This window comes from Danio rerio, chromosome 23 (assembly GCF_049306965.1).
Source record: "Danio rerio strain Tuebingen ecotype United States chromosome 23, GRCz12tu, whole genome shotgun sequence".
NCBI lineage: Eukaryota > Metazoa > Chordata > Actinopteri > Cypriniformes > Danionidae > Danio > Danio rerio.
This window is the reverse complement of record NC_133198.1, coordinates 15,691,112-15,717,490: the sequence shown is the minus strand read 5'-3', so window position 1 is coordinate 15,717,490 and position 26,379 is coordinate 15,691,112. Positions and strand designations below refer to the sequence as shown.

The window sequence follows — 26,379 nt, the reverse complement described above, 5'->3', positions numbered from 1 at the left end:
TCAAGTATACCTAGTAAGACTTTGATTAGGTTGTTCAGGTGTGTTTGATTAGGGTTGGACCTAAACTCTGCAGGACACTGGCACTCCAGAAACAAGTTTGGTGCACTTTTACAAAACTTGTCTACAGCACTGGTCTCAAACTCAACTCCTGGAAGGCCACAGTTCTGCACAGTTTTGCTCCAATCCTAATCACAGCTGATTTAACTAATCAAGGTGTTCAAGACTACTAGACCCTACTACAGGGGTTTCAAACTTAATTCCTGGAGGGCCGAAGCCCTGCACAGTTTAGTTCCAACCCTGCTCCAACACACTTACCTGTAGGTTTCAAACAAGCCTGAATGACTCAATTAGTTTTATCAGGTGTGTTTAATTAGGGTTGGAACTAAACTGTGCAGAGCTGTGGCCCTTTTGGAACTGAGTTTGACACCTGTGCCCTACTAGATCAGTTGTGTTTGAATAGGGCAAAACTGTGCAGAGCTGCAGCCCTCCAGGAACAAGTTTAGTGCACCTTTACAAACATACCCTCCACTTTTACAAAAACTGTCTACAGCACAGGTCTCAAACTCACATCCTGGAAGGCCCCAGCTCTGCACAGATTTGCTCCAACCCTAAACACGGCTTATTCAACTAATCAAGATGTTCAAGACTACCAGACACCACTAGATCAGCTGTGTTTGATTGGAGCAAAACTGTGCAGAGCTGCAGCCCTCCAGGAATGGATGTTGTGCTGATGTCCTGCAGAGTTTAACTGCAAATAGCCTAAACACATGTATCTTTTTGTACATGGGTGTTAAACTGCAGCTCAGCAGAGTTTAGTCCCAACCCGGCTTAAACCCAATTGTCTCTAGGTTTCAAATAAAGCCACAGTCACACTGGTCTTTTGGCCTTATACACTTATAGATTTATAGACCCGATAGAATTCATACGCATGTGAATGCGACCGACCGGAAAGTTAGGCATGTTCCTACGTTGCAAAGTTCAAGCTTGGTGAAATCTGACTTGCGAAATTGCATCAAATGACTTTTCTGTACAATTATTCAAAATATGGACCAATCTGCCTCTTTTTTAATGTCGAATCAACTTGTTTAATCCTGCCCTTTTCACAGCGCTGTTTGACAGAAATTTGCAAGCTCAAACTCTTGTGTGACTGCAGCAATAATCTGATGGACTCAATTAGTTTGATCAGGTGTGTTTTTATTAGGGTTAAAGCTAAACTGCGCAGAGCTGTAGCCCTTTAGGATCTGAGTTTTACATGTGTTCTATAATGACCAGCAAGTGCTTGTTTTAGGTTTGTCTAGTTGGGGTTGGATCTAAAGGACTAAGGGGTAAGGCCCTCAAGGACTAGGTTTGGGTTACAACTTTACAAAGACTGTCTATTTACACTTTTAGAAAAACTGCCTAGAGCTTTACAATGCCTTAGAACTATTGCCTACATCTTGAGATATGTATTCGTCATCCTCTCAAACACTGCCTATACCTTTAAAAAAGCTGCCTGCACCAACATCTACGTCCTCACAAATGCTACACATTTGCAAAAGCTGTGTACAACTTTAGAAATGCAACTGAAAACTTTGGAAATGCTGCCTACACCTTTACACAGAGTGTCTGTACCTTAACAAACATTGCCTACACTTTAAGATGTAATGCCCACAGATTTATGAACACTGTCCACACCTTTACAAACAACTCTTGAAAAGCCGCATAAAACTCTAGAAACATTGCCTACATCTTTACATATGCTGTCTACAGCTTAAGAAAAGTTTCTAAATGCTAACTACACCTTTAGAAACATTGTCTACACCTCTACAAACACTGACTGCACACACTTTTGCAGATGCAAAAGTAGCTACTGTCTGAACTGCTGCCTACACATTCTGACAAACACTACCTGTACATTTGGAAAAGCGGACTACACGATAAATGTGCTGTTTACACACTCGCAAATGCTAAATACATCTGTCTACACCTTTACAAAGAATGTCAACATCTTTATGAATGTTGCCTGCAACTTAAGATATACTTTCAGAAACAGCGGCTACACCACACTGACTCTTGAAAACCTTAGCATCTTTACAATATCTCAGCTTGAAAAAAAAGCTGTCTAAAGGGCCATTCACATATCGCATTTAAAAGCACGAGCACACCATTTTCTTCACCATTTTGAACGCACTTTGCGCTCATATTCCTTATGTCGTCAGTTGTTGCTAGGTGACCATAAACTGTTTTCTCAGATGATGACAAACTACCAAAACATTGCTGCTGCTCTGATACAAAATTTATTTATGGAGAAAATCAAAGGCACTGCAGTGTTCGGGTGCCCTGTGTTTGTCTGAAATCATTAGTCTAACGAAATGTGTATATTGCATACAAAGTATGAAGCTGATTGGTCAGTTCTAATCATGTGACTCGAAATGTGCTTGTGGCATTCTGAAAAGTTTAGATGTTTTCAACTAAGTGTTTGTGGAAAACATGATCGTTACACACCATTTGCGCATCACTCCCAAAATGCACATGCAAGCCGCGGTCTAAAAGATGCAATATGTGAACAGCACCTAAAGATGAAAAAAGCTGCCTAACTTCAGAACCATTGCAAACACCTTGAGACATACTGCCTACAGCGCCCTCTCAAACATTGCTTACTGTATATCTTTTGAAAACTGACTACTCTTTACGATGTGCTGTGTAAACCCCATAAATTCTGACTACACCTTTAAAACACTGCCTACTCCCTTACAAATGTTAGTTTACCCTAAGACATCCTGCCTTCATCTTGATAAATGCTGCCTTCACATATACAAACACTGCCTAAGTTTTAAAAACACTGCTTAAATCTTAAACAGCTTTATGGCCCGTTTCCACTGAGTGGTTCGGTGCAGTACGCTTTTGGCTTGTTTCCGCTAAGTGGTACAGTACGCTACGGTCTGGTTCTTTACGGGTCACCTTTATCAGGCTTGCATTTCCACTGCTAAAAGGGTACCAATGAAACTCTTTTAGTGGGTTTGGTGTATGACAGAAAGTTTCAGACGGCGTCATTTTCGATCAAGGAAATGTCAAAGTAAAGCTGTATGTATCTCACAACAGTGATGCTTTAAACACATAAATACTTCTGTGTAAATATTACTAACTTTTTTATTAACATAATTTGATAATAACTGCATGTCAATGACAGTGTGAAATATCCTACTGTAACATCTACAATTCTATAAAATAAATAAATGCAACATATATGAACATGGGTGATGTGGTGGCACAGTAGGTAATGCTGTCGCCTCACAGTAAGAAGGTCGCTAGTTCAAGCCTCGGCCGGGTCAGTTGGCATTTCTGTGTGGAGTTTGCATGTTCTCCCCGTGTTCGCGTGGGTTTCCGACACAGTCCAAACACATGCGGTATAGGTGAATTGGGTCAAAATTTCCCACAGTGTATGTATGTGTGTGAATGAGTGTGGATGTTTCCCTGTGATGGGTTGCGACTGAAAGTGCATCCGCTGTGTAAAAACATATGCTGTATAAGTTGGCATTCCTTTAGCTGGGGCGACCTCAGATTAATTAAGGGTCTAAGCCAAAAAGTAAATGAATGTATGAAAACATACAGACCATCACAGTCTCTAATAAGTTACCACTTACAGAAAAACTACACACAGCATACATTAAGTCCTTATTTAGGTTAAAAAACAACACAAAATATAGCCCACAGTTAGTGCAAACCTCTCATCTGTGTCTTTAATCTTCAGCAGCACATGTAACCTCTTGTAAGAAAGTAACATCGTCCAAAAGGCGATGATAATAGTTAAACATGGCAGTTTGTTCATGTTTTAGGTTGCAGACGCATAATTTGCTGCTGTTTTTTCCAGCATCTCTTTTGTTTTTTTCGCATTTCACTCTCTTGTTTGTTCCCTTCTGACAGGATTAGATATCAAAGCACTTCAATGATCATGAGCAGCTATTTAATATGAGTTCAAAAAGTTTGTTATTTCAAATATAGATGAGATCGCGAGCTTTCGGGACAAAGTGAAACCGCTCACACTTTTAGACCGGCTCGTAAAACAACAACAGGGCACAGCAGATTTGAAAAAGATTGTTCTTTTTGGCTGTTCATCAAGATGACAACAAGGTTTGTTTGAGATCGGGTCGACCATGGCTCAATTATTATATGTATATGTATATAATATTACGGTGTAATGTCTCGGCTGTGTGTTTAAAACATGGCAGTTTCTTTGGTTTCATTCTGGCTTGGTGCGCGAGCGAATGATGTATCTCTGTAAACAAACAGCGTTCAGCTGCACCTCTAGCTCCGCCTTTTGGTACCCTTTTGCTTCTCAACACGCACATTTGCACGAAACAAAAATTCAGCAACTAAACAAAGTTATGCCAACTGTGCGCTAGTTTGTACACCGAGACCAATATAACCATAATAACAATAACAATAATACGATAACATCGATAACAATAATAACCACGCACATTGGACTAACTATGACTGAGGCAACTAATTAAGGCAAGCTCGATCAAGTTCTTATTTCCAATGGAGGGACGCACACGCAACCAATAAATGCATCATTAATATCCACAGATTTTTATATAATCAATCAAATTAGCTTTTAAAACGGTAACAAATATGTATTTAGGCCCAAACTACAAAACCAAATATAAAATAATTTTAATTTTAAACTAGTAGAAATAAATGAATGCAAATAATCGTGATAAACGTGAAACCATGATTATTTCTTAGATTGTAATCGTACAACCAAATTTAATATCAATAATCGTTGCATCCCTATATGTGAATGACCCGTACAGCTTTACTTTGACATTTTATCGAGCGAATATGATGTCGACTAAAAGTTTCTGTCGTACACCATGCCTATCAAAAGAGTACCATTGATACCCTTTCAGCAGTGGAAACGCAAGCCTGATAAAGATGACACGTACCGACCCATACCATACTGTACCACTCAGTGAAAACGGGCCATTAGAAACACTACCAACAACATTAGATTTGTTGCGTAGACATTAAATATATTTGACCTACCTCTTTTCAAATGATGGCTACACCTGAAAAGAATAGTTCACCCAAAAATGAATATTCTATAATTTACTCATATTCCACTTGTTTCAAACTTGTTTGAGTTTTTTTTGTGTTTAACCCAAAAGGAAGACATGTTGGTAAGCAGCAGCCATTGACTTTTATAGTGTTCTTTGTTCCTACTATAGATGTCAATGGTTGCTGGTTTTCAACATTCTTTAGAATATCTTGTTTTGTGTACCTAAAAGTGTAAAACTGCTTAAGGATGAGGAAATCTTTTGTGAATTTTGTGAAAATCCAAAGAATTTTTTGGGTGAAATATAACCCTGGAAGACCTACAGCCTAAATCCTCAAAGAAAGAGTTTTCTTGAACAATCAAATTAATCTTATATCATTTTTCTTGTATAATTTCAGGTTCGCAGATGACATTGAAACATAAAAACTATGAATGGGCTCAACAACAACAGCATAACAAAATCATATATTTTCATATATGATTTTTAAAGTGCTTTTCCAATAGAGATACCACATGTTATTTCCATTTGGAGGGGTTAAAGGAATTGGAGGATGTAAAGAAGTATCAGGATGGGGTCTTGATTTACAGTCTGAATGCGAAAGGCAGATTAATCATCCCAACCTACTCACCGCAGGTTTGCAAGTGCTCATTCAATTAATTCCTGTGTTTCAGAGAACTGCAAAGATGTCAGGCATGAATGAAACACAGAACAGACAGATTGAGACTTACAACATGTCAGCATTACAAGCATCTGTGGACCCAAGATAACTAAAAGGACAGAGATTGACAATATGGAGCACAGGGAAGGACAGAACAGACAAACATTTACTGTATGGCCACTTTCAGGTTGGGAATTTATTATTATTATTATTTTTTCTTCCATTTTTAGTTTTGTTGTTTGACATTAACGTTGTTCAATATAAAGTAGGTCTGACTAATTAGTGTTTCCATGAAATTATTACAAAAAGAACAGAGATATTTTAATATACTGTGCATGGAGCTCCAAAAGTCCCCAAAATATGAATATTTGCAAATTTAAGTTAAATAGTGCCTTTCTTCTATAAAACTAAAAATGATTTCATAAAATCCCATACATCTATGGTTTTACGGTCAGCGGTGTAATTTAAATACATTAGAAAGGGTTTTGAATTAGGGGAATGCAGACATCACACACATATTGTACCAGATTATTTCTCAAAGCTGAAATGCCATCCATATTCTAGAAGATAATGTTTAGCACAGTCTCTGGACTACTTTTCTGGCTGATCGATGAAGACACATACTGTACTACTTCTGGTTTCTTCTTGTCTAACTAGGTCAGTGCATTTGAGACTGCAAACCTTGTTCCTTTTAAAGAATGTAGTCATCCGCATTTTTAAATTAAGTATGGTCATGTATTTTGGTGGAAATTTGAATTTAATATACCAATAAGTTGCCTTAGATGTACTGTAATTACTAGGGTTGGGTATTGTTTGAATGTAGTAGTTTATTCGGATTTATATATTTTTTTGCAACTCTTATAGCTTGCTGGCTTCCAAAATTTTCATTTGTTGGTTTTAAATATTAAATGCAGATTATTCAGATTTTTGGATTAATGTTTAATACACTTAAACATGTATTAAAAAAAAAAACTTGTTGGCTGCAACTAAATAAAGAAATGTAAGATCATGTGTGGAATAATAAAATAACAATGTTAACTATGTTTTACTGAAACCTGAGAGCAACAAATGGAATTCAAGGCACTTTTAGATTTACAGGATAGGCCACACAGACATTTTTCATTTTCATTTTAGAATCTAAGTAGTATCCACTTCCTAACCTTATGCTGTTTTCACACCAGACGCATAAATAGATGCATGAACATTTTGAGTTTACTCAATTCATTCGAGCATCAAAATCAATTCACAATTCACAGATTCAAGTCATGGGCAGGGCTTCTGTATGCCGGCTGACTCTAGCTTTGTTGCTAAATGGCTGACATGGATTTTATTGAGAGAATAACCGTGTTTATGTGCTTTATGAAGGCTGAAAAACAGCGTCAATTCATTTGGAGCCGTGTCTGAGTTCACTAGATCCTCTCAGATGTGCAGCAGCTCTGTGAGTTCATCAACTCCTCCAGAAACTTAACCTGGATGATGGAAGCTTTCAGCCGTGCTTCAGACTGAGGCAAGCACAGTTTGATCAACTGTTGTCAGGTTTCGGCAGGAGGATCTCTTGCACGCCCCTACAAGAGAAAGCTCCTGATTGGTTAATGCGGCACAAATGTCCGCTGAAGTTCAGTTTTTTCAAACTCGAGGGATTTGTGAGAAATGCACGTCAAACGTGTCAATCGCGAAATCAATGTTGTTAAGGCGCAGGATGCCTATTCGCATCTTTTCATTGACTTAACATGTAAATCACTCGCACTTGACGCTTTTTCGCCTCCGATGTGAATGCAGCATTAAGCATCTAATTCCAGAATATAAATACATTTTAGATTCCGATATCAAATCATTACACTAGTTTCACAAATGACTTTATTGTCCAGCGGACACAACGTCATAAGACATTAATATTAGGTTAGATTTAGGACACCAGCAACTAAAGGACAATGTTATTTAGATGGTCAATAATGACATAAAGTGATATTTTGTTGAGTTTAGATTGTGTTGGAAAGTGACCAACATCCAACGTCAAGTCAACATCTTAAACCAACGTCATATTGACGTCATGTACTGACATTTGACTTTAGGTAAGGCAACCAAAATGACATAACGTCAACATGATTAGACATTGATATTTTGTTGTTTTTAGGTTGCCTTGGAAAGTAACCAAAATGTAATGTCTGTCTGACGTTGGACATTGATGTCGGCCGGACGTCGGGTTCTAACGTTCATTTACAAACGAAATGCAATGTCCCATGACTTGGGGTACAACATCAATCTGATGCCATGATGATGCGCAGTGCCTGCTGGAACATCCTGAGAGCCAAAGAACAAACCTATCTTCTCAATCTTAATCAACTGTATAAATAAAACAACACACTCAGTATTTCCACCTTACCTGTAGACTGGAGATTGCAGAGGGTGGGGTCATCAAATTTTGCTCCAATAGCGGGTTGAGAGGGGTGGTGCCTGGCAGATGAGTGGCACGCCAGTAAACCTCCAGATATTCAGCCAGATGCTCACAGGCGTCCTCCAACTGGTTCTCATCCAAAATGACATCAAACATCTCCTGATGGGGAGACAGGGTGGAGGAGAAGATGACATGCGGGGGATGGAATTAGAAGATATTATATAAAATATCTTGTGATGATGGTCAGGTGATGGGAGATGATGTTGAGCGACAGGTAGGATAATGGCTCTATGGAACAACATGCAACATGACTTTTGTCAGAATGTCATTTGGAAAAGCAAGCGTCTACATCACTAGAATTGTAGCAAGGCCAGTGCAAACAGAATCCGTTTAGAACTAAGCAAACATTTGAACAGCACTCAATTAAGAGAGAATGGAGAACGAGCATTTAAAATTACAACAGTTGACATACAATATGAGACTTAGAATAAAAAGACATGTATTCAGACAGACGTGCTCTAAATAAGATTCCCTTGCAAAATGTAGATTCTATTCCTGCAATCTTCACTTTACTAATGCAGAAATCAAATCACATTGTTTTTGTATGACTATCTGGGGTAGCGCTGCTGTGTTCACATTGGAGATCGATGCGCATCAGGAGGTTTAAAAATGTGCGTTGTGAACCATGCATAATGCTTTCAAAGTTTGGTCTGTTTATATAGAGGAAGAATAGCTGAATGATAATACACACTCACCAGCCACTTTACTAGGTAAACTTGTTCGACTGTTCATTAACCCAAAGATCTAATCAGGCAATTACATAATTAAATCAGAGTATGAAGAGGTAGTCAAAAAGTTGATGATTTGCTGAAGCTCAAATTTTTAGGATGAAGTTGTGCTTGGGCCCTTAGAAGTGCTAGAGTCCGAACTTAGTCTTTAATCAGTATGACGTACTGGACCAGGTCCAATACATAGTGGACATTGTACCGCCCACTAAGGTAGTGCCCATACTACTGTGACTGTTTGGTTTAGGGTAGCGGTAGTTATAGGCGATCGTTCATTAAGTAATGAATCTGGTCAAGTACGTCATCAAGCTACAGCGAGTCCTGTCTCCCCTTATGCCTAGTTCACACTAGAGGATTTTAAGCCTGATTTGAGCCCGATTTGGAAGTTAACGAGCTCGCCAACAGATCGGGCTGTGATCGGGAAGAAATCTGCGGGTGCTCGGCGCTCGCCGCTCTTTATGTGTGAACTACTGAGCAACGCATCAACGAGGCTCGCTGACGCGTCGCCGACACCTCGCAGACGGAAATCCAAAATTCAGCATGCTAAATATTCCAGAGCAGTCGGCCGACTCAACCCCACGTGTGGTCAGATGTAGTGACGAGCTACAGCCAATGAGAGAGCATATCAGCATGAGCTGAATGCCTGTGTGTTCAGGAGCTCAGCAGAAACATCTGTGATTGGTCAGAATGGGCATCAGTGCACTCGCTTCATTCTGCGTTAGCACAGACATGAGAGTAGGATATATTAACAGTGGAACTAGAATTCTGTAACTATTAGAATTACCATACTGCTCATTCTGACCGTTCTCATATAAAACGCCATACTGTTACATCATATTTACATTCAAAGCTATTATTGAGATATTAAAATTAAGCTTTGAATGTCTGGCATCATATTTAATGACACCATTACCCTAAAAATATAATATTTTTTTGGTAATACAGCCTATAAATATGTAGTTAAGATACTAAAACACTAAAAGGTCTTGGCTTTCATTTTCACTTTCAAACAGGAGCTATTTAACAGCACAGAATATGCTGTTTTGAAAGATATCTGAAGTAAATTGATGTTTTTGCCAAAATGCACACATATTTAAAGTCACAGTGAAAAGTATCAGACATGCATGCAGTCATTTTGACCAATATGGTAATTTAAGGCAGAAATGCTCAGTTCTTTACTGTTTTGTAATAAAAAAAATAACAATGTCAGAAAGAAATACACTGATAGTTAGAAAACGGCAGGGTGTTATGAATATGTTAGTTCCCCTTCGGTTGGGGAACTTCAGTGCCATGAATGGGAGGATTCGGATCAGAAGCCGCTTATCTGGAGAGTATTGAACGGGCCAATGAATGAAATTAATTGGCAGCGTAAGCTTGCGCAGGTGTGCGACATCTGCAATTATCTCAGCATATAAGCACACCTGAAGCCAGCAGACGCCATCCTTTTCGCTTCAGATCCTTTCTGAGTGAGTCGATGAGGGTTCCTCTTGCTGATCAGCACTTCAGAGCGAACGAGTGTGTCTCCCGGTCCAGAGTGGGTCTTCGCGGTGGCAGACGGTCGAGCTGGGTTACTCCCTTGCCTGCGGTTCTTTGGGTCCGGTCCTCCAGAGCGGTGCGTATAGTTGCAACTTTCCTAAAAGAGCAACACAGTCGTGCAGCACGTCCTTTTCAGGATGGCGCTCCGACTGTGCGTTTCTGGATGCGGGGGTTTCCTGTCTCCGGATGATGGACACGATCACTGCATTGCATGTTTGGGGGTCCAGCATGTTAATGCGGTGCTCGCGGGCGGTTCATGTCGTCATTGCGATGCCATGACCGTTGCACAGCTAAGATCGCGGCTAACTTTCGCAAGAGAGCGAGCCACCCCAGTTGCCTCCTGCTCTAAAAAAGCAGCGGGCGCTCGGGCAGATCTGAGGGTTTCAGCGGGAGCTAATCCGCCGCCCACGGGCTCGCGGACCTCTCGCTCCTCACGGCGCTCCATCCAAGCTTCGGGTGGTGAGAGTGATCCGTCTAACCAGATGGTAGCTCTCACACTCGCTGACACCGGAGATCAGATGTCCTCCGCGGCATCGGAGGGTGGGCTTTCACTGTCCGACGAAGATCCGGACCCGCTCGCCCCCTCCGGGCAGGTGAGCGCTGTCAAATCGGATCCTGAAGCGGACATGTTAGCCGTGCTTTCCCGGGCTGCTTCGGCCGTGGGGTTGGAGATGGTTTATCCCCCAGCTCCGCGGCCGGACCGACTAGATGGGTGCTACGTAGAGGACCAGAAGGCGAAGCCTTCGAAGCCTCTCGTCCCCTTCTTCCCGGAAGTGCACAGTAGGCTCACGCAGTCCTGGAGGGCACCTTTCTCTGCCCGTGCTGCGAGTGCCTCCGCCCTCACCGCCCTTGACGGCGGAGCTGCCAGGGGGTATGAGGCGATCCCGTCAGTGGAGCGCGCTATCGCGGTCAATCTTTGTCCGCGCGGCGCCTCTACGTGGCGGGGTTTGCCCCGCCTCCCGTCCAAAGCCTGTAGGTTGTCTGCCTCCCTCGGAGCCAGAGCTTATAAGGCTGCGGGCCAGGCTGCTTCTGCTTTGCACGCGATGGCCACCTACCAGCGCTACCAAGCGCAGGCGCTGGCCGAGCTGCACGAGGGCGGGTCCAACCCAAGCTTATTACATGAGCTGCGCACCGCGACCGACTATGCTCTTCGGACTACTAAGTCCGCCGCGTGTGCGCTGGGGAGGACGATGTCCACACTTGTGGTTCAGGAACGCCACCTCTGGCTAAACCTGGCCGATATGCGCGACATTGACAAAGTTCGCTTTCTTGACTCGCCCATATCCCAGGCTGGCCTGTTCGGCGACACCGTCGGTGAATTCACCCAGGAATTCAAGGCGGTGAAAGAGCAGTCGGATGCGATGGGCAATGTCATCTATCGGCGTGGCCGTAAGCCCGCTCCGCCCGCCGAGCCATCCACCTCCGCTGTTCCTCGCCGAGGGCGCCCGCCAACGAGTGCTGCCCCGCCCCCGCCTGCGCCTCCGGCCAAGCGGGCGCGGCGTTCACCTCGAAAGCAGGCAGCCCCTCCTGCCCAGGGCGCCGTTAAGTCCGGTAAACGGACCGCGAAGCGTCCCTGAGACAGGCCATCCGGAGAAGAGGAAACTTGCTCTTTCCCCGCTGGAGGGCGGGGCCCCGATAACAACGGTACTTTTCAGTGCCACCAAAACATCAGTAAAAGAGCACTTTTTCCCTTCCCCGGATGTGACTGCACGAGTTCTGCCAGTCCGGGACGCGCTGCCTTCCGGCTCGCAGACTCTACGTGCTTCGCCAGTGGCTCACGAGCGCTGGGGGGACGGTCTCCCTTTCCTCAGCCCTCCAGCCCCCTCTCCGGAGTCAGGGTGCGGAGCCAGAGCGAATCGCTCTCCTCCAGCTCTTCCGCGGGACCCTCGTGCTTCCCGGATCAGCACACCCACTCCGCGCTGCCCCACCGCTGGTACGTCAGCGATTGTAGCGATGACTCCATTAGCGAGGGCTCTGCCTGCCTGGTTAGCGCGGGCCAGCCCCTCGCGGTGGCTCATACGCACAATCAGACTCGGTTACGCGATTCAGTTTGCGAAACGGCCCCCCAAGTTTACGGGTGTGTATTTCTCCAGGGTCAACCCCCTGTCCGCCCCTGTCTTGCGAGAGGAGATTGCTGCCCTCCTGGCGAAGGGTGCAATCGAGCCGGTTCCTCCAGCCGAGATGGAGAGTGGGTTTTACACCCCATACTTCATCGTACCCAAAAAGAGCGGTGGGTCACGGCCAATCCTAGATCTGCGCGTTTTGAACCGCTGTCTGCACAAGCTGCCGTTCAGAATGCTCACGCAGAGGCGCATTCTCCAATGCGTTCGTCCTCGGGATTGGTTTGCAGCCATAGACCTGAAGGACGCGTATTTCCATGTCTCCATTCTTCCACGCCACCGCCAATTTCTGCGGTTTGCGTTCGAGGGTCGAGCGTGGCAGTACAAGGTCCTCCCCTTCGGGCTCTCTCTGTCTCCGCGGGTCTTCACCAAACTCGCGGAGGGTGCCCTAGCGCCCCTTCGGCTCGCGGGCATTCGCATACTCAATTATCTCGACGACTGGCTGATTTTAGCCCACTCGCGGGAGCAATTGATTATGCACAGGGACAAGGTGCTTCGGCATCTCCGCCTACTGGGGCTTCAGGTCAACCGAGAAAAGAGCAAACTCGCCCCCGTGCAGAGGATTTCTTTTCTCGGGATGGAGCTGGACTCGATCACCATGGTAGCGCACCTCTCCGAGGAACGTGCTCGCCTGTTGCTGAACTGTCTGAGGGAGCTCGACAGCAAACTAGTGGTCCCACTGAAGTTCTTTCAGAGGCTCCTGGGGCATATGGCATCCGCAGCCGCCGTCACGCCGCTCGGGTTGCTCCATATGAGACCACTTCAGCACTGGCTTCACGATCGGGTCCCCAGACGCGCATGGCACGCGGGCACACACCGGGTCTCGGTTACTGCGCTGTGTCGCCGCGCCCTCAGCCCTTGGAACGACCCCTCGTTCCTACAGGCCGGTGTGCCTCTAGGACAGGCGTCCAGCCATGTTGTTGTTTCAACAGACGCTTCCAACACGGGTTGGGGGGCCGTGTGTCGCGGGCATGCGGCTGCGGGCCTTTGGAAGGGTGCCCAGCTGCATTGGCATATCAATCGCCTAGAGCTGTTGGCAGTGTTCCTCGCTCTCCACCGCTTTTTACCGGTGCTGGAGCGGCAACACGTGCTGGTCAGGACGGACAGTATGGCGGCGGCGGCGTATATCAACCGCATGGGGGGTATGCGCTCTCGCCGCATGTCTCAGCTCGCCCGCCGTCTGCTCCTCTGGAGTCACCCGCGGCTGGAATCGCTGCGCGCCATTCACGTCCCAGGCACGCTCAATCGTGCAGCCGATGCGCTCTCACGACAGCTGTTACGCCCTGGAGAATGGAGACTCCACCCCGAGTCTGTTCAGCTGATATGGGCGCGATTCGGGGAGGCCCAGATCGATCTGTTTGCTTCCCCCGAGAACGCTCACTGCCAGTTGTTTTTTTCCCTGACCGAGGGCTCTCTCGGCACGGATGCACTGGCCCACAGCTGGCCTCGGGGCATGCGCAAGTATGCGTTTCCCCCAGTGAGCCTGCTCGCGCAGTTTCTGTGCAAGGTCAGGGAGGACGAGGAACAGGTTCTGCTAGTTGCGCCCCTTTGGCCCAACCGGACCTGGATATCAGAGCTCTCACTCCTCGCGACGGCCCTCCCCTGGCGGATCCCTTTGAGAGAGGACCTACTCTCTCAGGGACAGGGCACCATCTGGCACCCTCGCCCCGATCTTTGGAACCTCCACGTGTGGTCCCTAGACGCGAGGAAGACTTAGGTAACCTACCGGCTGCGGTGGTTAATACCATCACTCAGGCTAGAGCCCCCTCCACGAGGCGCGCCTACGCCCTGAAGTGGAGTCTATTCACTGAATGGTGCGTCTCTCGCAGAGAAGACCCCCGAAATTGCCAGATTAGTGTTGTGCTCTCTTTCCTTCAAGAGAAGTTGGACAGCAGGCTGTCGCCCTCCACTCTCAAGGTTTACGTGGCCGCCATCTCCGCTTATCATAGCGCGGTAGCTGGCGGCACCGTGGGAAAGCATAACCTGGTCATCCAGTTCCTTAGGGGTGCTAGGCGAATTAATCCATCTCGCCCCCCTCTCTTGCCCTCTTGGGATCTCGCCCTCGTTCTCACGAGTCTGCGATCCGATCCCTTTGAGCCACTCGAATCAGTATCTCTAAGATTTCTGTCCCTGAAGACAGCTCTGCTGGTTGCGTTGGCCTCCATCAAGAGGGTCGGGGACCTGGAGGCATTTTCGGTCAGTGACTCGTGCCTGGAATTCGGGCCGGATTACTCTCACGTCATCCTGAGACCCCGCCCCGGTTATGTGCCCAAGGTTCCTACCACCCCCTTTAGAGATCAGGTAGTGAACCTGCAAGCGCTGCCCCCGGAGGAGGCAGACCCAGCCCTTTCTTTAATTTGTCCAGTTCGCGCTCTGCGCATTTATGTGGACCGTACTCAGAATTTTAGATCATCTGAGCAGCTCTTTGTCTGTTATGGCGGTCGGCAGCAGGGAAGTGCCGTATCAAAACAAAGATTATCCCACTGGATTGTGGATGCCATTTCACTCGCTTATTCGAGTCGAGGTCAGCCGTGTCCCCCGGGAGTTCGTGCACACTCCACTCGGAGCGTTGCATCCTCTTGGGCGCGTGCACGCGGCGCCTCTCTAACAGACATCTGTAGAGCTGCGGGCTGGGCGACACCCAACACATTTGCAAGGTTTTACAATCTGCGAGTGGAGCCGGTTTCCTCAAGGGTATTAGGTAACCCTTTGGTGATTGAGGAGACAACTCGGTAGGGTGTTGAAACACGCTTGCGGCGCCATTCTCCCTAACACGGAGGTACGTGCGCCTTTTTTATCTGTCAGTAAAGTTCCCCGTCAGGTGAGCCCTGCAGATTCCTCCGTGGCCCCCAGCACTGACTCAGCGGAGGAGTCACTTGCTGGCCCACTACGTTGTAGGTCTGCCCGCTGGTCAGCCCGCGTTTTGGGTATAGGTGCCTGCTATGCGTGATCCCCACTAGGCGATCCCATATGCTTATTCCGCCACGGTTAAGTCCCCCCCCTGGGTGGACCCGTGTCTTCCCTCTCCGCTAACCACTCTTTTGCTATGCGTACTCCCCCTTTTTAGGGCTAGTCCATAGGTAAATTCTGCCATCTATCCCCCCCTTGGGTAACGGATGGCCTCCGCAGCGTCCTCCCTATCGGGATTGCACGCTTCCCAACGTACTGTCGTATTCCTAGAATTATCTAGATGCTCACGACTTCCCAAAAAATATATCTAAATCCGTAAAACTTCTGTTGAAGTAGGATAAATTAGGGCCAGGGACACGTTGGAGGACCGCGCCCCCCATGATGTGGGTGCGTCACGCTTGCTTGACTATCTCCTCATCGGGGGTGTTGGTAAGGTGCAGTCATTATGGCGCTTTCCATATTCTCCCATTCATGGCACTGAAGTTCCCCAACCGAAGGGGAACGTTCGAGGTTACAGAAGTAACCCTTCGTTCCCCGAGGAGGGGAACGGAAGTGCCATATTCCGTCGCCATAATGACTGTCCCTTAGCTGTTTGAAAGTCTCTTCAGCTTAAAAGGATGGCGTCTGCTGGCTTCAGGTGTGCTTATATGCTGAGATAATTGCAGATGTCGCACACCTGCGCAAGCTTACGCTGCCAATTAATTTCATTCATTGGCCCGTTCAATACTCTCCAGATAAGCGGCTTCTGATCCGAATCCTCCCATTCATGGCACTTCCGTTCCCCTCCTCGGGGAACGAAGGGTTACTTCTGTTTTATTTCAAAGAGTTATAAAATTACAAAAATTAAAAACTCTCTGTGTATCTATCCACTGGAACCTTGCAGATGAGTGATTAATCCACTGATAAATCAGCTGATTTGACGATGTTTTTAAATGCTTTCTCCAAAGCTTGAAAAGCTGTCAGTGATGTAATCAGCACACAAGCAGCCAATAGTGTTCAGCTTTTTTCTGACGACTCCTCCCTCAAAATTTCATTGGCTGTGGTTTGGTAGCTTGAATGAGCTGATGGGGAATGAGATGTTGTCAGATCATGTAGTGTGTGACCCCCCTCTTGTGGATCGTTCACGGAGTGTTGCGTAGTGTGAACACCAAAGAGATCAAAAGACACAAAGTCAAGTCATGTAGTGTGAACAGCACAGCGATCTGCTGATGTTTAAAACCCTGTATTGTGAACTAGGCTTTAGCAGCACCCCTGCTTTCAAGTATCAAGCAAGTCAAGTCACCGCTTATTTCAAGCAGAGGGAAGTGCCAAGTCTTTGAATTCTCAGCCAATTAAATAATTAAATCAGAGCATGTAGAGGTGGTCAAAAAGCTGATGATCTGCTGAAGCTCAAACTTTTAGGGGGAGTTTGTGCGTAGGCCATTAGAGGCCTTAGAGTCCTAACTTTCCCTCCCTTAACCAAGATGTCCTCACCACAGTCTGTAATCACGATGACAAGCTGGACCAGGTCCAATACGTAGTGGATATTATAACACCCAAACTACTGTGACAGTTTGTTTAGGGTAGGGGGAGGTGTAGGCGATTGTCCATTACGTAGTGAACCTGGTCAAGTATGTCATAAAGCTGCAGGCTGTAGCGAGTACTGTCTCCCCTTAGCAGTGCCCCTGCCTTCAAGTATCAAGCTAGTAAAGTCACTGCTTATTTCAAGCAGAGGGAAGTCCCAACCCTCTGCATTTAAGTCTCTAGTCAAGTCCAGAGTCGAGACAGACAAGTCCAAGTCAAATCCCAAGACTTCTTTATTCAAATTTGGGACTCAAGTCCGAGTCAAGTTGCAGGTCATTGACTCGAGTCCACATTCCTCTGCATGACAGTGAGTTCACTATTTCCTCCACAATCAACAGATGTCAATCAAACATAGAAACGGAAAATTCACATCATGGAACTGTGTGATACAATAATGTCATTATTGATCAAAATCTCTGAAAAACTCAACCTTCTATAATATAATGCTCAAAAGGGAAGTCAAACCCAGTACGAGAAAGGTGTACCTAATAAAGTAGTTTGGATTGGTGTATATTATATTAGTATTTGAGATTTCAAGTAGCAAGTCATATCTTACAATGTAATACTTTGGCAGCCCTAAAAACTTCAACCTAGCTGAAATAGACATTTTATAGAAAAACTCTGAAATAGCAAGACTCTAATTATCTTTCTGAAATTCTGACAACACTGCCATGCTAATACTAATGTTCAATCTAGTGTGATTTGAATAACTAAAAAGTGTTAAAGTACTTACAGGGGGACACTGAGTCAATTTATCTGCTGCCATCATCTGAACATTGAGGTGTTTGCTCTGTGATTTACCCCTGGATTTTATCAACCGCTGTAGGACCTGTCAAAGCAGAGGAAGAATGAGTATCAAAGAATGTAGGTTAGCTTTAGAAATTAAGTATTTTGAGATATTCTTGAAAAGACTAGCAGCATATTTCTTGCCTCACCTTTGGAGACGTGACCTTTACATATACAATAATAGGTGCTAGTGAGGTTTTAGCTAGCTGTGCTGGATGGTTAATGGTGTCTGCATCCAGAATCACCAGCTGAAGGGTTTTGGCCAACTCAAATATTCTCTCAATCTCACTCTGTACTTCCGCTGAGGGCACAAACAGACACAAAAGATGAAGCCCGAGAACATACTGAAAGAAAGGGTTTATTACATATTTGTCTGATTTTTGTTCTGGTTTTTATGTTTTGCACCTTTTCTGGCAGATGCCTCTAAAGTGTTCTCACAGTTTTGAAAAAAGATCTTGGTAACCAGCTTGATAATCATTTACGTAAGCAATAAAATATGTAAAACACAAAAAAGTGTGCAAGATCAGCAAATGGGGATTTTTTTGTGAGCTTTGGAGGGTTTTCTGTATAGCAGTGTAGCTTTATTGTGTGATGTCCTCACCCAAACTGGTCCGTGTGTTTGACCTCTCCATGATGGGTCTCTTGTTGAGAACTGATCTCTTGGCCAGTGAAAGGTCAGCAGTTACTCGGGTTATTGAAATCCTGTCAGCATAACAAAATATTAGTACACTTAAGTGGAGTGAGTTCACCAAAATAAAGATTTGGTCATTTTTTAGCCTTTGTGGAAGGATTTTTTCAAATATTTTGTCTTATTCAAACTCATCCATAAAATAACATTGAATACAGACCATCATTAAGCATTTAAAAAATTATTCAGTATCACAGAATTATCCGATAGGATGCATATTGTATTATCCAAAGGCGACACAGTGGCTCAGTGTGTAGCACTGTCACCTCACAGCAAGAGGGTCGCTGGTTTGAGCCCTGGTTGGGTCAGTCAAGCCAAATAATAAAAAAAAGTATTGAATCTACTATCCAAGTTTTCTGAACATGTATGCATGTCATACAATTAATGTATTGTTTATTGAAAAGTTTCAACCTTCACTGAATGCCTTTGTGCACGAAGGCTGCAGTTCCAATGGAATTTGAATAAGAATTATAATACATAAAACCAAATGCTTTGTTATACTAGGTTTGGTGTGATTATGAAAGTTAAATGTTTAGCCAACCACTGCCCCCACTGTCATTCAGATTTTTTTTCTTTTTTTAATCTTTAAGTTTTGCTAAAAACTACTGTAAAATATAAAACTGAATATGCGTAATCACAGATCAGCAGCAGAAGTTTATCTATTTTATCTAATGGCAGGTCGATTCAGACAGCATCCGATAAGCTGAGGAATCACCAGTGTGGTGCTCGCGTAATGGTTTTGGCCATCACCATAGTTACAATCAACAGTGTCATATTTGTATTTGCTAAAATCCAAATAAAATAGCGTAATATCAGCACATTTTCTTGTCAGACACAATATTTAGCAAATATTGTTTGTATTTTTACTTAGCAAAAACACACATTAAATTATTGCGCACATATGTGTGCAGCTAGTGAGAGAAACTCTTGCCCAATTAAAATAAACTACACACTGTGACTGTGTCCAATGTTAAACCACTTATCCTCAGCAGAAAGAAGAGCTAGACAAAAATGAGGAGACTGTGAGTTTGAGGTGTCAATAAAAGCAATTAATACCTGATTGTCACTTAATCAAAAGTGAAATTATTAAATAGGGTTTAAAATGTACACATTTAATAAATTTAAGAAGTGATTCCGATATTACCAGTGCTGTCAAACATCAGCTAACCTGTTTTTTTTTTTTTCAGAGTCAGAGTGAACTATGGCACAATCAGTCTCACGAATGTGCACAGAGACCAACCAAAAAACAAACAAGCTATAGTTTACCCTCAGAAAACTAATATTCCTCCAAGCAATTTTGTGTTTAATATCGATGACTTGGCAAAACAAAGGCTGAATTTGGGCTGAGAGTAAAAATATAATAGATGTCAAAAAATAGTCATCCTGTGTAGTAGATGAACGGTCTATTTTTGGACTAGTGTTGGACGTCTATTATACAGACATCTCAACTTTAGCCTTGTTTTTAGCCAAAATGCCCATGTTTAGATGTCTTTTACATTTAATTGAAACAAAAAATGCTTGCTGGCATACAAAGTTTAATAGGATTGTTCTGAGAAACCTTTGTATGTTCTTTAAAAGCTCAGTTGTCATTAACTGACATTACATGAAAAAGGCAGGACGAATCCTCTTTTTGCTAAAAAGAATAATGACTCCTGCTTCATTTTTGGGTGAAGCATGTCTATTAATGGTCAATGAAAACCCACCTCCACCATATATTAAACTATTTAATATGGGTCTGTGTCTTGCACAAAACGATGGAATAGCTTAGAGAAAGCATTGATTATAATCATGGAGTTTTATGTACAACTTTTGATATTTTAAAACCTTGTTTGAGGTTGACAGACCTCTCCACAATCACTTTTCACAGTAAATAGATACGTGCGAGTAAAGAACATAGCAACATTCATCATATCTTACAAGAAATGTGTCTTTTAAAACTCACCGTCCATCAAAGCGATGTTTGAGAAAGTCAAACAGAGCTTTCTGCATCATGTCTGTCACCTGTCAACAGACATGACACGTGAGAAAACATATTTCAGATTGTTTCAGAGGCTTGTACTGTATATACTGTATGATCTCTAACGCTCACCTCATATCCCTTTAGTGACGGTCCTACCAGAACCACAGGCCTCATGGATGGCACCACATCATATGGAGGAATGTGTTCAGTCTATTCGAAAATGACAAGAGAATTACAGTTTCATGTAGAACTGACTGGATTTGAAGCACAGGCAGGTCGGTACAGTACATACTGCTGTTTATGTACTGTACATACTGCTTGTTATAAATGGAATTTTCTGAGACAATGTCAGATACTTTCCTACAGTTTACAGAATACAAGGCTGCCACAGAGATGACTCAAAATATCCTTTCAAAATGTAACTTCTTTTCTTGCAACTTTAGGTTTGGATCTCTAAATTTTCAAGAGAAGGAAATACCTCATGGTGCATTTACAAAATTCTGATACAATTTTCACAAAATGTATGACAATAATGTGTTGTTTTCAAAAATATCAAACATTTTATTTTGAAAAGCACCCAAATTTGCATAAACTTTTCAGTTTATTGAAAATGCTCCCTCAAAACTGAAAAAAAATATGGAAATGTTATCAATTATTTTGGTATTGTAGATATTTGTGTATAATATTCTATGAGAGGTATCAAAGACTTTTTTTTCACAATTTTAGCATCCACTACCATTTAAAAGTTTTGTGTGTTCAGAAAGCTTTTATTCAGCAATGATGCATTAAGTAATTAAATGTTATTATTTGATATGATAATAATTAAATATCTCTTTGCATAAATACATTCATAGAAATAATTTATTAGCACCAAATCAACAAATTAGAATGATTTCATAAAGTCTTATCAACTCATCAACCCAAATATATAGCTGAAGTCAGGATTATTAGCCCCCTTTTGGATTTGTTTTTCTTTTTGAAGTATTTCCCAAATGATGTTTAACAGAGCAAAGTAAGTTTCACAGTATGTTAGATAATATTTTTTTCTTCTGGAGAAAGCCTTATTTGTTTTATTTCAGCTAGAATAAATGCAGTTTTTAATTTTTTAAAAACCATTTTAAGGTAAAATTATTAGCCCCAATATTTTCGTCTACAGAACAAACCATCAATATACAATAACTTGCCTAATTACCCTAACCTGCCTAGTTAACCTAATTTACCTAGTTAAACCTTTACATGTCACTTTAAGCTGTATAGAAGTGTCTTGAAAAAGATTTAGTCTAATTTTATTTACTGTCATCATGGCAAAGATAAAATAAATCAGTTTTAAATATAAATAAAGTTTTAAATAAATCAATTATTAAAGCTATTAAAACTGTTATATTCAGAAATGTGTTAAAAAAATAAAGAGGGTGGCTAATAATTCAGGGGCTAATAATTCTGACTTCAACTGTATATACTCACCAACGACTTTATTAGGTAAACCTGTCCAACTGCTTGTTAACACAAAATCTAATCAGCCAATCACATAGCAGCAACTCAATGCATTTAGGCATGTAGACAAGATCAAGACGATCTGCTGCAGTTCAATCCGAGCATCAGCATGGTTCATGATGCCTGATGGGCTGATCCGAGTATTTCAGAAACTGCTGATCTACTGGGATTTTCACGCACAACCATCTCTAGGGCTTACAAAGAATAGTCTGAAAAAGAGAAAATATCCAGTGAGCGGCAGTTCTGTAGGTACAAATGCCTTGTTGGTGCCAGAGGTCAGAAGAGAATGGCCAGATTGGTTCCAGCTGATAGAAAGGCAACAGTAACTCAAATAACCACTCGATGCAACCGGATCCATCACGCCTTGTATCAAGGGTACAGGCTGCTGGTGGTGGTGTAATGGTGAGGGGGATATTTTCTTGGCACAGTTGGGCTCATTAGTACCACAGCCTACCTGAGTATTGTTGCTGACTATGTCCATTACTTTTTGACCACAGTGTACCCATCTTCTAATGGCTACTTTCAGCAGGATAACACGCCATGTCATAAAGCGTGAATCTCAGACTGGTTTATTGAACAGGACAATGAGTTTACTGTACTCAAATGGCCTCCACAGTCACCAGAACTCAATCCAATAGACACCTTTGGAATGTGGTGGAACAGGAGATTAGCCAAACGGATGTGCAGCTGACAAATCTGTAGCAACTGTGTGATGCTATCATGTTAATATGGACCAAAATCTCTGAGGAATATTTCCAGTACCTTGGTGAATCTATGCCATGAAGGATTAAGACAGTTCTGAAAGAAAAACGGGGTCCAACCCGGTACTAGTAAGGTGTACCTAATAAAGTGGCGGGTAAGTTAATATTTAGGACAGATATGCCAAAAGAGTCTCTTTTTATAATCATTTGCTCTAGAAAATTAAATCCTCTCTGACAAACTGCAAAGAAAGATTATTTTAATACATCGAACACAAGAGCCATATCATCACACCTACCTGCTTTAGCTTCTGTTTGGCTTTAGAAAATAAGAGAACACATCAGAATCAGCATTCAGAAAATTGCAGAAGGATTCCTCATATTTTGACTGTAGTCTGAACTTTTACAAGCATTAGCCTAATGTATTTGCCTGTGACAGAGCATGCATTATACTAAAAAAAGAGGAGGAACGAATGAGAAAGAAAAGCAAGGGAAGAACAAACTCACTGATCTTCAGTTCAGCCCTACTGATATTGTGCTCATTTGAGGCAGCATTTCCAGCCACACACATCCCCTGCAGAGGCCCTGTCATACTCACTCTCACCTGCAGATGGCGGTGTGGATCTCCAACCCCCTGAAACCATGTCACCCAGGCTTGAGGATGAGTTACCGCTTTTCCTGAAGAGAAGAAAAACATCAGTCACTGCGTGAATGACACTGCATGGTAAGTGCTCTGAATGTTATCAGAGTCATCATTGAATTTCATATTATTAACAACAAGAGGCTGAGTAATTGATGACCGAATTAAAAATGTTTTAAAGTGAACCATCTCTTTTACTCTTGTTAATAAAGATTATTCTTTAATGAGTTTACCCTTTCAGATCATACCTGCCAACACTACCGTTTTTTAAGTAGTCTCCCGTATTTCAGACCAATCTCCAGCAACCCTTCCGTTTTGTTTACATTTACATTTAGTCATTTAGCAGACGCTTTTATCCAAAGCGACTTACAAATGAGGACAAGGAAGCAATTTACACAACTAAGAGCAACAATGAATAAGTGCTATAGGCAAGTTTCAGGTCTGTAAAGTCTAAGAAGGGAAGTATTAGTAGTATTAGTATTTTTTTTTTGGGTACAGTTAGTGTGATATTCAGAGAGGCAATTGCAGATTAGGAAGTGAAGTGGAGACTAAATAGTTGAGTTTTTAGTCGTTTCTTGAAAGTAGCGAGTGACTCTGCTGTTCTGATGCAGTTAGGGAGTTCATTCCACCAACTGGGCAGATTGAGCGTGAGCGTTCGCGAAAGTGATTTCTTCCCTCTTTGGGATGGAACCACGAGGCGACGTTCATTCACAGAACGCAAGTTTCTGGAGGGCACATAGATCTGCAGAAGTGAAAGCAGATAAGAAGGAGCAAGGCCAGAAGTCACTTTGTAGGCAAACATCAGAGCTTTGAATTTGATGCGAGCAGCAACTGGCAGCCAGTGCAAACGGACTAGCAGCGGAGTGACATGTGCTCGTTTAGGTTCATTGAAGACCACTCGTGCTGCTGCATTCTGGAGCAGTTGAAGAGGCTTGATAGAGTTAGCTGGAAGCCCAGCTAGTAGAGAGTTGCAGTAATCCAGTTTGGAGAGAACAAGAGCTTGAACAAGGAGTTGAGCTGCATGTTCAGATAAGAAGGGTCGGATCTTTCTGATGTTATAGAGTGCGAATCTGCATGATCGAGCAGTTCTAGAAATGTGGTCAGAGAAGTTTAGTTGGTCATCAATTGTTACTCCAAGGCTTTTCACCATTTTGGATGCAGTAATGGTTGCCCCATCCATCTGGATTGAAAAGTTATGGTGTAGAGTCGAGTTGGCAGAAACTACAAGCATTTCCGTTTTTGCGAGGTTCAGCTGAAGATGATGATCTTCATCCAGTGTGAAATATCCAACAGGCAGGCTGAGATGCGAGCTGGAACCGAGGGATCATCAGGATGAAAAGAGAGGTATAGCTGGGTATCATCAGCATAGCATAGCAGCATTGTTATTTCTCCTTCAAAACCCCCGGGTTGCCAACTTTGGTAGAGTATTTGATCACAGTAGCCACCCAAATCCCGGTACATACAGTTACTAACACACAGTACAGTTACTTTCCCATCCCAGTTCTCACCAGTTATTTAGAGACCTTACCCCCGAACACCACTCCCCCCACGGTTTCCCAGATATTCTGAGACAAATGTTGGCAGATATGTTTCAGATATTTGACAAAAAGAGAAAAACGCATATTTTGTGGGCTTTTTGTGCCTGCTCCGATTGAAATTGAAATTGGGGTGGTGGATGGATGATAAAATTGTGAAATAATTGAGGTAGGACAGTTTAGTTAAGTATATGGGTTTGGTCTTATTCTGAGTGGAGAATAAATTGGAGAAACTATGACGTCTATTTGTATGCAAAAAACCAGAAGAGAGTTAGCATTTTAGCAGTTCCCTTGTCTCAAAGTCAATGGGTTTTTTGAATAGGATTTTGGTTAAATCGCTCAAATAAGGTCTGTGGCTAACAAAAAGATACTTTCACGTTTTATTCTACGACATAAAACACATCTGTTACAACATTAAAAAAATGGGACTACAGGCAATGTCGGAGACAACATACGTCATCGAGCTGATCTGGTCTGGATCGTAGCCCACTTGTGTTGCACATTTGGATTTGTCTGTTATTTCAGTATTTTCATAAATGGTATTTTATAGTAGGGTTGTGCGGTTTACCGATACTATGGTAGTATCACGATACTATGGCTCCAAAACACTGGCAGTGCCTCTGTAGTTTGCAAACGGTAGTATCGTCATTAATGGTCTATCTACAATATTTAGGGCCCTATCATACACCCGGCGCAATGTGGCGCATGTTGCGACGCAATAGTTTTTTGCTAGTTTCAGCTTGGCGCAAGAGTGGTTTTGAGGCGTTGCGCCATGCTGTTTAAATAGCAAATGCATTTGCGCTCATATGTGCGCCCATAGGCGTTCTAGTCTAAAAAGGAAGGCATTCTGAGGTGCATTGCTGGCGCGTTGCTATTTTAAGAAACTAAAATAGATTTTTCAATTGACCAAAACAAACCCGGTTTAAAGTTGCGCCTCGCTTACACACTGCTTAATACACACAAGATGTAGAGCAATACGCAAATATCTTTACATATGAAAAAAAAAAAAATATTAAGGATATAGGATATAATAAGAATATATATAGGATATAAATATAAAGGATTAAAAATATTACAAAACATATTATTTTCTAGCCTACATAAATATGAAAAACCACTGCTTTTATGCCTTCTTCATCTTGGGGGACATTTCAGTTCATTTATAACGATTTGCTTTTGTTTAATGTTATTATTATTAGCAGTATTATTTATTATTTCCATATTTATATTTGTTTTATTAAAAACAAGCTTAGATTTGCCCACCTACAGGTTTTAGACTATACGGGGCACATCATGTGTTTTAGAATATAACTCGGGTTTTTGATCACACTTCGTTATTATTGTTCATTTATTTGTTTGCTGGATATTAGAACTGAATTTAGAAATAGTTTTTAAACAAATATTTGCACTTAACAAACGAAATTAATTATTTATAGGGTAATTGATGTCTGTGCGTAAAGGTTTCCCTATCCACAAGAGCGAAAGTGAAAGTAGATCATTTATCTCTCATTCTCGCGCTGTAGATGCTCTGTTTAACTGTTTTCTTGCAAGAGAAATGATCAGTTTTTCCAC

The 26,379-nt window shown here is 42.8% G+C and overlaps 1 protein-coding gene across 17 annotated transcripts in view; it reads right to left on the bottom strand.

Annotated features, from left to right (window-relative positions):
* Positions 1–26,379, bottom strand: part of cacnb3a (calcium channel, voltage-dependent, beta 3a) — an 89,103-nt gene that overhangs the window by 9,331 nt on the left and 53,393 nt on the right. For 2 of the 17 annotated variants that reach the window (XM_017353586.4, XM_073938567.1), the window contains 9 exons: positions 23,231–23,310; positions 22,932–22,951; positions 20,570–20,650; positions 20,423–20,481; positions 18,394–18,494; positions 17,942–18,093; positions 17,740–17,835; positions 8,081–8,251; positions 5,668–5,714 (listed from right to left, as the gene is read on the bottom strand). In XM_017353586.4, coding sequence (XP_017209075.1) covers positions 5,685–5,714; positions 8,081–8,251; positions 17,740–17,835; positions 17,942–18,093; positions 18,394–18,494; positions 20,423–20,481; positions 20,570–20,650; positions 22,932–22,951; positions 23,231–23,310 — 790 coding nt within the window. In that variant the 3' untranslated portion in view covers positions 5,668–5,684. 17 annotated transcript variants of the gene reach the window in all.